This window comes from Vanellus vanellus (genome assembly GCF_965231255.1).
Source record: "Vanellus vanellus genome assembly, chromosome: 22".
Classification (NCBI taxonomy): Eukaryota; Metazoa; Chordata; class Aves; order Charadriiformes; family Charadriidae; genus Vanellus; species Vanellus vanellus.
This window is the reverse complement of record NC_138927.1, coordinates 3,709,920-3,723,380: the sequence shown is the minus strand read 5'-3', so window position 1 is coordinate 3,723,380 and position 13,461 is coordinate 3,709,920. Positions and strand designations below refer to the sequence as shown.

Genomic DNA, 13,461 nt, shown 5'->3' with positions numbered 1-13,461 from the left:
TTTCCCCCAGTACGGCAGAGTTTTTAAAACTTGAATTTCAAGGTGGTTCCTCTCCCATCGCTCCCCAAAACACCACCCCGAGCGGGACCCTGCCCATTTTCGGTGCCCGAGAGTCGAAGGAGAGAGCTGGAAACGGTGTGCTAGCTCTGATTTATTATTAATTTTTATTATTTTTTTTTTTATTTTTTTTTTAGAAAGTGTGGTTCCTCTACAGAAATGCCGTCGAAAGCCCAAAATGGTGAGGGCTGAAGCTGGAAATCTTGGCTGAAGCACTGCGCGAGGTCCCGGTGGGTGCTGCGGACCCGGCTCTGTCACAGGCAGAGTAGTGGGGGGGGGGGGGAGGGGGGGTGGGATGGGGTGACCTGGGGTCACTTTAATGTCATACAGCTATAGACAGAGCCAGCTATACAGAGATATAGATATAGATATATATAAGTACACAGAGAGCGCCCTCCCAGCATCCCGGCTGCGGCACGGCTCTGCATGGGCAGATACAAACTCCCAACATTGTTTCCCTGGGTCAGGATTCGACCCCAGTTTCCCAGTCCAGGAGAGGGACTGGTGGAGCTGGTTTTTGGGCGAGTGCCGTTGCGGGAAGAGGCTGGACCGGCCCTCGGGCGCCTGCCGGGCTGCTGCTGAGACAGGCAGGCGGGTGATGCTGTAGGTCCGTGGCATCACGAGGGCTCCGGTGCGGCGTTTGCCATCAGTGTCCCCTTTTCCCCAGGAATATTCTTTTTTATTATTATTATTATTTTATTTTTTTTATTTTATTCAGCAAAACCTAAGCTAAGAAAAACCGCCGTCCTCGCTGCGTCCCGGGCTCCCAGCTCTGCCGCGTTTAAAAAAATAATGACTTGAAGCCTTTTAACCTGCTTTAAGGCCGTTTGCGGGCGGGTCTGCCAGCAGGCTGGGAATTTGGCAGGGCTCCCCCGCATGGAAAGATCCCGTGGGGATGGCAAATGGGGCAGTCGGGCTTCGGGGGGGGGGGGGGGTTAGCCAAGCTGCCCGCGGGGTGCCGAGCCAACCTGCAGCCCCCCGACACTCGTGACTGGGTCCCCCCCAACACGATGGTGTGTCCTCGAAGGGGCTGCGCTGGGGCAGAGATGCCCCATCCGATGGGGTTCACCTCCTCCGTGTCCCCCCCGGTTTCTCCGCTGTGCTCTCGGCAGCCACCGCCGCGGGGGTTGGAAGCGCTGCTCTGCGCCGTGCCTTTACCAGCCTCGAGCAGGGGGGCGGTATTTCTAGGGGACACGGAGGGACTGGCTAAGGCGGGTTAAAGAGCTCGATGATGTTGGGTCGTCATATTTTGGGGGGTTACCCCTCCCCAATTGAGATTATCAAGCTGGAATTCAGCTTCATGCTGAAGCCTGGAGCGAAACCCAGGATGTCCTGGTCCACAGTGTGGGGCATCCCACAACCCCCCCCCCAGGACATCCCACCTCTGCCGGGACATCCCACCTCTGCCGGGACATCCCAGCTTTACCGGGACCTCACCATGAACCGGTTCCAAACCAGGAGCCTTTCCCACCACGCGGCGCTGAGGGTTTTGCCCCCAGGGTGGGTGGAGGTGGAGAGCTGAAGGGTGGTCTCCGACTCCTTCTGGACACCTCAGTCTCTCTTCTCACGGAGCTGAAGCTCAGCCTCGTGGGACCCTGAGGGTTTTCCCCCCCCCCGATTCCTGCCCTGGAGCTCATCCTGCTCGTCCTCCCGCACTCGATGCTCCGCAAGCTTGCGGTGGGGCTTGTGGTGGCAGGGGATGAGGAGACCAAGTGTGGCTCTGCTGGTGGTCCAGGACTCCATCCGTACCTGCAAAGGGATCCCGAGGAACCCCGGGCGGGAGCTGGAGATGCGACGCTGAGCAAGAGGCTTTTGCTCAGGGCTGGGGGACACGGTGGGAGCAGAGGAGGAGGATCACTCGCACGCTTCAGCGGCGCTCGATTTGAGATCCGAATGGGCAATTTCATCCTTTTTTGGTTCCTTTGAAAGAAAAAAAAAAAAAAAACAACCCCAAAAAATATTGGGGTTTGACTGCCTCATCGGTTCTGCCTTCCGAACGGGGAGACTGCAATTTCCACAGGCTCCGGAGAAAGGTAGGGCTGGTAAGGAGAGGTAATGGCCTTAATTAGGCTAAATTGATGCAACTGGAAAAACCAGAGACGCAATCCAGGCTCTCCATCCAACCCGCGAGCCCCAGGTGCACCCGGGCGCTCGCCTGCTTCCTCCAGCTGCGTCAATTTGTCCGCTAAATGCTATTACCGGTCCCACCGAGCCGCCTCCTCCTCCTCCTCCTCTTCCTTGGCCCGTTTGACCTCCCGGCCACAGCCGCGGTGGTGGGAAGGTGAGGGGAAGGGAAAGTTGCGGCTCTCGGAGGCTGCTCACAGCCGGCGTGGGGAATTCGGGGAGCGGAAGGTTGGGAGGACCCATCAAGTCATCGTTTAGCGGCGGATAACGCAGTCCGGAGGTCCCTGGCTGGTGGCTCCTGCAGGACGTGTGGCCTTGGAGCTCGGCTGCTGCTTTGGAAGGATGGTTGCTCCATCCAGGTGAGCGCTGAGCACGAAATCCCAAAATCTCTACCTCTTGCGGGCTGTGGGTCCTTTCTCGGCACAGAAAGAGTTTGTTCTTCCCCTGCTTGGGGAATTACGAAATGATGGTGATATTTTTCCCATCTTCTCCTTAAAAATAAATAAATAAATAAATAAAATCCTGCCCTTTTTGGCTTTGCTAAAGGAACTCCGGGCAGTGCTGTTGCTCGTCCTTCACCCAGCGGGCAGGGGAGGGAGAGCCCTCGCAGCGCCGCCCGTTAGTCCATCCTAATTGCTTTAGCACTGCGAGAAACTCCTCGAGTCCCCATAAATTGTTCCCTTAATAAGATGTTTCTCGGGCTTAATGACTCTGGAGGCAGATGGGCGAGGAGCGGTTTCCCTTCACCCTGATGGATGCTGCGCCGGGGGAATTCGGCATCGGCACGTGGACGTGGGGTGAGGTTGGGACATGCCCTGCTCTGTCCCCCCCACCGGTCCCCTGGCCGTATCCGTATTCCCAGCATCGCATCCATATCCCGTATGTGGGCTGCCCTGGCTGCAGTCAGAGGTCTCTAAATAATACAGTAATGACATTAACAGTAGAAAGCTGTCCTCGGGGGCCAGTCCCGCTTCGAAGGACTCCGGTAAAATTTTTACTATGGACATGGAGCTCTTTGATAACAGCGTCTCTAAAGCGGCATCGTTTTCTCTTCCCATCTCTGGCCGTTTGTTGGACACGGCTCAGAGGGGGGATGGAGTGAGGCCCCATGATGTGGTATCACCCCGCGGCACAGTCCCCTTCTGCCACGGGAGCATTTCCCCTCGAACTGCAACGCCGTTTTGGCCCGTGCAGGAGAAGCACACGGTCATTGCAATCACGGTGTCCTGGGATGCTTGGGCTTCGCTGACAGCCGTGTGTTGGAGGGTGACAGCCCTTTTTGGGTGTCTGAGGCTACCGACTGTCCCTGGACACGGTGGGAGCAGCTCTGCTCAGGTTGCCCCTCGTTTCGATCCTCTCCCTACATTGCTTGGCGAGTCCTGATTCCCCCATCCTGGGTTCTCCAGGATGAAAAAGTCTTGGAGGCCACTGCTCTTCTAGAGCTCCGTGGTGGTGACCTGGGTCACTTCCGAGCGCAGGTCGTCCCCTCCGTGGCCCTGGCAGCCCCGTTGGAGGCTGCCCACGTCTAGTCATGCCGGCTTGTTGCGGGCTTCAGAAGGGGTGCAGGTGGAGACGCGCTCCCGCGTGGTGTTTCTGGCGCGGGAGAAGCTGTTCTGGTCCACGCGGGCACGGAAAGGCAGGCAAAACTCTCGGAAACACCTCTTGAAATTTTCATCCAGGAAAGCGTAAAGGACGGGGTTGAGGCTGCTGTTGGTATAACCCAGGGCGATGCAGAAATGCAGGCTGGCCACCACGTAGGGGTTCTTCTTATCTATGTCCACCAGCGTCCAGACGATGACAAAGATGTGGATGGGCGTCCAGCAGATGATGAAGGCTGCCACCACCACCAGCACCATGCGCGTGATGCGCCGCAGGTTGCGGTCTTTCTCCTTGGAGCCTGAGAGGAGGCGGACGCTCTTCAGGCGAAGGATCATCAGCCCGTAGCAGATGGTGATGACCAAGATGGGGACCATGAAGGCGAAGATGAAGACGCAGATCTTGGTCACGGTGTCCCAGTAGATGGGAGGATCGGGAAACTGGAGGGTGCACAGCACCGTCCCGTCTGTGGGAGAGAGGACGATCAAAGAGGGAGCCGGTGGGGTGTCTGCTATGAATACCATCTGCTTGGTCATGGCTGGGGCATGTCCGTGCTTGTCAAAAACACAAGGAGACGCATGCCCACCTGCCAGCTCTTTGCAGAGATCCCCTGGGCGCTTTGTGCCACCAGCCCCCTGCCCTTGGGGTGCCGATGGGATGTAGTGGGTGCAGTGACCCAAGGACTTGCTCCCTGCAGAGCCTCCTGGGCCATCCCCACACTATCTCCTCCCAACCCCTGTGGTGGACATGTCCCTGTGTCACCTTCCACTGAAACCTGTCTACTTCCTCAAGATGCCCAGAGCTTTCCCAGCAGCCAAGGGTTGGTATCCTCACACAGGAGCTGCGGACCAGTGTGGGCCAGTTGGGGACTTGGCAATACCATTGGGGGATGGTTTTAGGCACCTGATTTGCACCCCAGGAGCTAGGGAGAGGCGCTGGTTGGACTGGAGATGGAGAAGGACAGTTTCCCACCTCTGCAGCCAAGATGGAAAACACCACCATGATGATTTTGATTTTCCATGGCAGCGCATGGTTACGATCTCATGGAGGGGTGCCCATCATGGAGTTCAAACCTGCTACGGGATCAGGTGGCTTGGGTTTGCCAGAAGGGTCATCCCCAGGATGGACAGATGGGACAGGAGGGGACCTTTCCCTAGAAGCCACTTGCCTTTTGACTTGGTTACCGCCATGGCCATGATGGGCACCCCGATGAGGGAGGAGAGCACCCAGATGCAGACATTGATGATCTTGGCCTTGGCTGGCGTGCGGAAGTCCAGGGCCTTAACCGGGTGGCACACGGCGACGTAGCGGTCCACGCTCATCATGGTGAGGGTGAAGATACTGGTGAACATGTTGTAGTAGTCAATGGAGAGCACGATTTTGCAGAGCAGCTCCCCGAAGGGCCAGGTCTCCATCAGGTACTTGGCGCTCTGGAAGGGCAGCGTGCTGGTGGCCAGCGCGTCTGCCAGCGCCAGGTTGAAGATGTAGATGTTGGTGGCCGTCTTCATCTTGGTGTACCTGGGGGTGGCAGAGGAGGGAGCCATTAAAGGTGGTGAGAGCTGGCTTACCATGCCCAAGCACATGTGTGCACAGTCGACGTGAGGAGGAGGAGGAGGAGGAGGCACAGCCTGGCTTTGCCCGGCTGCTTGCAAGGTGCCGTCAACCCTCGGTGGGCAAAGGTACGTGCTTGTGACGTGCCCTTCTGCAGCACCGATGTGCTCGGCGCCTTTCCAGTTGGACCAGGGAGCACCTTCAGAAAGTACTTGTGGTTGCGTGTGGTTTTAGCGTGTGTTGAAGCGCTGGTGCCCGGGCGGGGGGTTGCGCTTATATGTGAGACCTTATCCAGCGCCTGCAGAACGCGGCTTAGGACCTGCTGAAGCGGTTATCCCTTTACCTGGCCAGGGAGGTGACGCTCATTCCCGCGGCTGCCGTTATTCAAAGGAAATCTGAAGAAATTTTCAGAGGAGTCGCTTCTCTAATTAAATCGATTTACTCCATTTCCCTGAATCGCTTGCGCAATGTCCTTTATCTCCCGAAACTGCCTTTATCTGATTTTCCACCCAGTAAATCGTGATTATCTAGCTTGCTTCCCTGGCGAGTTTACTTGCAGAAATTGGATCGATTACCCCCGGAAACGGACCATCTGGAAGCAGCCCCGTTAGCCGGGCTGGAGCTCCGGAGCCTTTGGGGAAGCCTGGCTGCCTTGGCCGCCCTCGGGGACACGGAGCCGCGTCCCCCCGGGGTGGGAGGGGGGGGTTGGGGGGGGTGAGGGGGGGCATTCGCCAAGGGCTGCAGCCGCCCGTGGGCTGGCGCGCCGCCTCTGGTCCTTGCCACGTCACGGTGAGAGAAACGCGCGGTCCTGAGCGCCGAAACCCTTCTTCGAAGGGTCGAGGCACCGTCTTGGTGGGTGGTGGGGAGAGGTGCGTGTCCTCGGGGCACCCAACCTCGAAGGCGCTGCTGGAGGCGATGCTTCGAGCGGAAGCTCATCCCCGCTGCCGAGGGGGCTATGGGGGGTGGGGGGGGGTCCCCAAAGGGCAACGCGGTGGGGTTGGGAGTCCCCGTTCCTCAGAGCACCGCCACCACCCCCCCCCGCAGCCCCGAGCTCATTTAGACGCCCCCTAATTAATTAACAGAAGCGTCAGTTTGAACACGAGCACCTCGACGCGCGGCTAAACCTGCCTGCAGCATCTCCGGCGCGGGGTTCGGTCCTACACTGAGCGGGGCTGAATTCGGCCCCGGTGCGCGGCGGATGGGGCCAACCCCTTGGTTGCCAGATGAAAAGGCACCGGCACAGCTCGTAGAAGAACCCCGTCGTGGGACGGGGTACCTGGAGTCAATTGGGGTGAGGGCATCGAGTAGATCCCATCTCAGACGGTTGTTGCTCTGCCGCCGTGGCTGGAGACCGGGAGAGCGGGTTGGTGTAGGAAAGAGGTTCCCGAGCTCCGTGGTGACATCCATTCCCTTCGCTTTACCCTTTTCTCCATCTCAGCAGGGTCAGGAGAGCGTGTCGGAGAGGGGAAGAGACCCACCAGGGTCTCCTGGCGGTAGAGCCAGGTGATGGAGCCCGCATCCATTCCTCAAAAACCCATTTCTCACTGGGAGAAACCAGCAGCTCGGACCGGCGCCCAGCGCCAACGGCGTTCCCTCCTCTCCCTCCTCCTTCACCCCGGCTGCAAGCAGCAGCCCCTTGCCCAAGGGTGGAAAGAGCCGAGTTGAACTTGGGTTTATTTTACGTACGGCTTTAAAAAAAAAAAAAAACAAAAAACCAAGTCTTTTCCTCGAAAAGCCCTTTTCAGTTCTCTTTAGTGTCATTTTCCAAGCTCTTCTGCGAACGCATCTCTCGGAAAAGTTTCATTCCAGGTTAAACAAGAACCTGAGGATTTGTGTTATTGTCAGGTTTTTGCCTCACCTAAATTAAAAAAATAATAAAAAAAAAAAATAGTCGTTTCGGGTAGATTCACACTTCTTTGATCTCCGCTTTTCATGTAAAGTGGGGAAAAAAAGAAAAAAAATCAAGTTATTCACGCCGTGCTCTGCCAGGCGCGCTCGGCCCTGCTGGGTAAGCGCTTCCCCAACCCCCTGCCAGATGTGCCAGATGTGGCAGGGGTGGGGGGGGACCGGGGCTGTATCCCCCTCTCCGGGCGGGATGGGGCTGTGCTGGTGAAGGCGAAGAAACGATGGGGCTGATGGGGATGACTCAATTTATCCCCCGGAGTTGGGGGTTTTGGGGCGGGGTTGGGCTGAAGGTCAAACCCACCGCATGGGGTACAGGGGGTCCATCGTGATGACCCCCCCCCACGCCCCCCCCAAGAGCCGCAAACGAAGCCGCTGCTCCGGGAAAGAGCTTTATCCCACCGCAGCGGAGCGAACCCGACCGATCGCTTCTGCTGATGGAGTTTCCCCCGGGGGCTGCCAAACCCATCGCAATTAAGCGAGTGCCTTGATTGGGAAGTTATGCACTTGAACGAAACAATCTGGAAGGGGTTTGACGGGAGAGATGAGACTCGAAGGGACGGGAGCGAGCGCCGGGCGGCTCCGCGTTCCGGCACCTATGTCGGCGTCTGGATTCCCCGGTAGGACCCCCTTTAGCTCTCCAAACCTCTCGGGGGAATAAATAAGCGAAAGAAACCCCTTGCAAAATTCCCAGAGGAGCTAAAAGCCGCCGATTTGGGCTTAAAGAGCCCGGCTTAACAAATCCTGCGCCCGGCGAAGGGGCGCGTGGGGGCTGGTGGGGGGTCGATGGGCTCTGCGGGGCCGCGGGCAAATCGCAAATCGCTTCCAGGGGTATTTTTAAAAACGCCCGACAGCGCGGCGGTAATTGCGACCGCCGTCGGAGCTGTCGGCCACGCCGCTGTCGGAGGGCGCTGAGCTCCCTGCCGGCAAAGGGTCCTGTGTGTACCCGCTCCCTGGCATCCTCGGCTGTGTCCCGAGGGACCCCGAGGTCCCCCGAGGTCCCCGAGCCCCGCAGGATGCGCTCCAGCTGTGGTAGGTAGCTCCAGGCAGCGGGAGGTGACACCGGGAGATGTCCCCAGGGCCACGAGGCAAATGCCCGGCATCTCCCCGGCGGCCGGGTCTGAATCCCTCGCCGCAGCTCCATCCCGCGTGGATACGGATTTCCCCGGTGGAGCCAAACCGGTCCCAGCCTAAACCCCGCTGAGATATGGAGCGGCGCCCTGTGATGCTCCAGGCGGCCTCGGCCACATAAGGGGCGAAGGCGCCCGTGGGGCTGTGTCCCCGCAGCCCCGGGGGGCAGCGTTTATTCATTCCCTGGGAGACGGGTTTAATTCCAGCATCAGCTGGTGGGGTGGAAAATGGGAGGGAGGGGGCGGGCTACAACCCCCGGCGATGGGGTCCGTGGATGCTGTAGCCTCAGGCTTTCCGCAGCGCGGGTACCGGGAGCGAGTTAAATTGGGAGGATGTTCGGCTGCACGTTAAAGCCTTCTCTTTACAACGCCGCCCCTCTCCTCGCAGAGCAGAACCAGCGGGAGGGGGGAGGGGGGGGGGGGGGGGGGAGTGTCTAATAACGCTCATCCTTCACCCTGACACCCTGCGCGGCGTGGCGTGGCGTACGCCTCCGCAACAATTCCCTCCGTTTGCTTTTTCAGTCGAGGGCTGATTTATTTTATTTTTTAAAAAAAAAAAAAAAAGCTGCTTCGCGGGGATGAAAAATCCCCTCTGGTGCCGAATAGGGTTCAGCGAGCGACACCCCCTCCCCGTCCCCTTTACCAGTCTGCCCACCCTCTGGGATGGTTAAAACTACCCAGTGGGGCTCCGCAAAGCGAAAGCGCGGGGAACGGGACGCGAGGGCCACCGGGCAGCGCAGCGCGGCTCCTGGGCACGGGTCAGGCTGGTTTCCTTCCTCCCCCCAAAAATGAGTCACCGCATTTATTTCGGGCGCCGGCAGCGCCGGGCTGGGCTGACCTCCTCCAACGATCGCTACGGACGGAAAGCGCTGAGGGAGGGAATGGAAACGGTTAAAAATGAGGATTTTTTGGGGAGGGGGTTGCCTCCATCCAGCCACGCTGTGGTTTTGGCCCCGGCTGAGGTCACAGCAACCCCCGGGATGATGGGAATTGGGATTAACCCCATGAATCCTGGTGGGGTTGTGTGTCCCCCCCACCCAGGACGAACCCCCTCCGGCATGGGAGGGGGGTGCATTGGGGCGCAGGGACACAGCGGGACCTCTGCTCCCTCCTGCCCGGCTGGAGATGATGAAGGCTCTGCCCCATCGCCGACAGCGGCGTGACAGCGAGCGCGGCTCTCGCCTCCGCTGCCGGTGGGGTCTGGGGGCCGTGGGGGGGCTCTGCCAGCCCCCGCTGCCGGCGGTGCTCCTGTGCTGGGCGAGATCGGGCTTTATTGTCCCCGCGTTAACCCATCTTACCCGGAGAACATCAACCAACGTCTCGGACAAAGGGGCTCTTCATACGGGCAGGAGATTTCCCACCCCGGCGGAAGCACCGGGCTGGATGCAGCCGCGTCTCACCGTGCCCCCACAGCCAAAAAGGGGGGGGGGGCAACTGGGGTCCTGCGACGTGGCCTGGGGTGCCGAGACCCAGCAGCCCCCCATCCCTGCCCAGGGAAGGACTCGGCAGAGGTGTCTCTGCCAGCCAAGGACCTGCCCCGGCGCCCGCTTTCCCACTGCAAGGCTGGATGGAGCCAAAACGGGGTTCAGGGCCCCCCCCCGGGATGCGAGCGGGTCTCGCTGCTGCAGCAGCCGGTACCTTGTGCTGGAGGGGGGGGACCAGGGGACGGCTCGGCCGCGGTGTGGGCTGGGCGACGCGGGCTCCTGCTCTTTGTTAAAGGAAAGCGGGAGTCGGGCGGCTGCGGGAGATGCCGACGGCACCAACACGAGCTCACAGCGGAGCCGGGAATGGGCTGGGGTGGGCGATTCGTGCTCTGAGCATCCCGGGTGCCGGTGATGGAGGGGGGGTGGGTACCAGCGGGAGCCCACCAGCCCCTCTCCCCCGGCTGCGAACAGGGCGAGCGCTCAGCGGTGGCATTTGCGTGGCGGAAATAAATACCCTGCAAACCTCTCGCCTCTCCCAAACGGCGGCGTGAGCGGCCCTACAGCTCCTCTGGCCCCACATCCCCACGCAGGCGTGAGGAACACGCGGATGGTGGTGTCGGGGTGTGTCCCCCAGTTCCCCCCCCCCCCCCAAAACACCGGCTCCCCTGCACCCCCCAGTGCTGCTCCGCGCACACACAGTCTTTGCTTTTTCCTCTCGCACAGCATCTGGACATCCTCCGCACATGTGTGTGCTCGCACACGCGCTGTTCACACACATCACAGCCGTCGGGTACACCCATCTCGGTGCTACCCGCTCACAAGCGCCCGGTGCACACCCACCCTTTGCTCCTGCTGCTGTCTCACACACAGCACACGCTCAGCCCCAGTGCACACTCACTTCTGCCACTGTCTCACACACAGCACACACTCAGCCCCAGTGCACACTCACTTCTGCCGCTGTCTCACACACAGCACACACTCAGCCCCAGTGCACACTCACTTCTGCCGCTGTCTCACACACAGCACACACTCAGCCCCAGTGCACACTCACTTCTGCCGCTGTCTCACACACAGCACACACTCAGCCCCAGTGCACACTCACTTCTGCCACTGTCTCACACACAGCACACGCTCAGCCCCAGTGCACACTCACTTCTGCCGCTGTCTCACACACAGCACACGCTCAGCCCCAGTGCACACTCACTTCTGCCGCTGTCTCACACACAGCACACGCTCAGCTCCGGTGCACACTCACTTCTGCCGCTGTCGCACCCCCGGTGCACACCCAGTCCCGGGGCACGCTCGCATCTGCTGCCGTCTCGCTTCTTGCCCACGGTGCACACTCATCCCTGGTGCACAGTGGCTCCAGCTGCCGTCTCATACTTGATGCCCACTCACCCCAGTGCACACTCACCCCAGTGCGCGCTCCCTTCTCACCCCCGCACGCCCCCTCGCTCCCCCTTTCCACCGAGGCCGGCGCAGGGGTGCCGCCGGGGCGCCCCGCTCTCACCTGACGATGCCGTACATGACCAGGACGTTGCCCAGCAGCCCCACCACGCACACCACGGAGTAGAGCGCGGTGATGACGATGGCGATGAGGATGGAGGTGGCGTTCTTGGCCCGCTGCGGCCCCGTGCCGTTGACCCCGTGGCCGGGCGGGGGGACCCAGTCGGTGTCGTTGCCCCAAGCGGTGCCGGCAGCCGTGGGCAGCAGCTCCGTGGGCAGCTCCCCCGTGGGCAGCAGCTCCATGGCCCGCGGGCGGCCCTGGCCCCGCCGTGGCCGCCGCACGCATCCGAACGCCGCGGGTTCGAGTCCCGCCGCCGCCCAGCGCCGCCGCCGCCGCCTCCCGCACCCGCCCCGGCGGTCGGGGACGCTTTATAAACCCGCCGTGTCCCCCGAGCCACGTGGGGCCGGGGGCGGCCCTGCCCGCCCCCACCACCTCCCTGCCTACACCCCCTGCCGGCCCTGCCTGCTATCCTCCCCCCGGCTGCCTATTGTCCCCCCCCCCATCCCTGCCTGCCTTCCCCCCCCCGGGTCCTTACCTGCGCCCCCACCCGCACCCCCCCCGGTCCCTCCCTTCTCCCTTCCCAGCCCCTTCCTGACCCCCCTCCCTTCCCACCCCCTTGTCCCTACCTGCATCCCCCCCCTCCATCCCTGTTCCTACCCCCATCCCTGCCTGCCTCCCCCCCCCCATCCCTGCTTGCCTTCCCCGCCCCCCCGGTCCTTGTCTGCCTTCCTCCCCACGACAATTCCTTGTCACACACACACACACCCCCGCTCTCTGCCTCCCCCCATCCCTCCCTTCCCTCCTGCCTTTACCCCCCCCCCTCCAAGTCCCTACCTGCGTCCCCCCGCCTGTCGATCTCTCCCCCCCTCCGGTCCCTCCCTTCTCCCTTCCCAGCCCCTTTCTGACCCACCCCCACCCCCCCCTTCCTTCCCACCCCCCATGTCCCTACCTGCATCCCCCCCTCCATCCCTGCTTCTCCCCCCTTCCTGCTTGTCTTCCCCGCCCCAGTCCCTGTCTTCCCCCCCCGGCAATGGTCCCTGCCTGCCCCCCATCCCTGCCTGCCGCCCTCCCCCGGTGCCGGCAGGGGGGGTGAGGATGCCGGGGGGGGGGGGGGGGGGGGGGGAAGTGGGCTTGAGGGGGGGCCATGTATCTCGGCACTATGGCTGTTTCTGGTTTTCTTTGTCTGGAAGATGAGGGGGGGGGGCAAACAGCCCCCTTGCTCCAAAGCAAAGCTGGGGGTTCTCCTATCCCCCCCCCCCCCACCGGTGCCTTTTCTCCCCCTCTTTCTCTCCCCCTATATACTGGGAGTGTTGGGGGGTGCTGGATGGATTTGGGGGATGCTAAGGAGGTTTGGGGGGGTTGCAGGGGGATTCAGGAGGGATGCTGTGGGGTGGGGGCTTGGGGGAGGGACTGGGAGGGATGCTGTCAGTTGGGGGGGGTAAGGGATGCTGGGGGGGAGATTTGGTGGGGATCTGGGGGGTTGCTGTGGAATTGGGGGTTTTGGGGGGATGCTGAAGAGAAATTGAGGAGCAATACTGGGGGGGGTAAGGAGGGATGCTGGGGGGGTAAGGAGGGATGCTGGGGGGGTTAGGAGGGATGCTGGGGGGTTAAGGAGGGATGCTGGGGGCGATAAGGAGGGATACTGAGGGGGTAAGGAGGGATGCTGGGGGGGGTAAGGAGGGGTGCTGCTGCAGGGTGAGGGATTTGGGGGGATGCTGCAGGGTGGGGGTGCAAATACGGACCCATCAGCACTGCCTGCTCTGCGCTTGCAGGATGCTGAGTGTCACCCTCGCCCTCCTTGGGGCAGGACACCCCCCCAGCAAGTCACCCCCTTTTCAGGGGCTGCAAAGCCTTATTCTTTCCTGGAGAGCCAGCGGATGTTGGGGCTGCGGGAACCCATATTTGGGGTCCCTCCATCGCCTCTTCGCTTTGGGGATGGATTAATTCATTGCCCCGTGCCCTGGGGCAGAGCTGGCTCGGCCAGGGAGGAGGGTTTGCCCCAATTTGGGGTGCTTTTGGTTCAGGAGGGACGGAGGACACGGAGGGAAGGTCGGCAGCCGCTTCAACCCTGGAGAAGGGGTTTTCAGTCTGCGTAGCGCTCTGCCAGCACAAAACTCCTGCAGTGTCGAAGCATCCAGATATTTCATCAAGAGCCTCATAAAACCACCTA

General features: G+C 61.1%; 1 protein-coding gene across 1 annotated transcript; it reads right to left on the bottom strand.

Annotated features, from left to right (window-relative positions):
• Positions 1-3,710: 3,710 nt before the first annotated feature.
• Positions 3,711-11,533, bottom strand: OPRD1 (opioid receptor delta 1; the record flags this gene model as incomplete). The annotated part of the gene is made up of 3 exons (XM_082494049.1): positions 3,711-4,243; positions 4,946-5,295; positions 11,295-11,533. 3 exons carry the CDS (start codon positions 11,531-11,533, stop codon positions 3,711-3,713), a joined length of 1,122 nt encoding a protein of 373 aa, XP_082350175.1.
• Between the last annotated feature and the right edge of the window lie 1,928 nt (positions 11,534-13,461).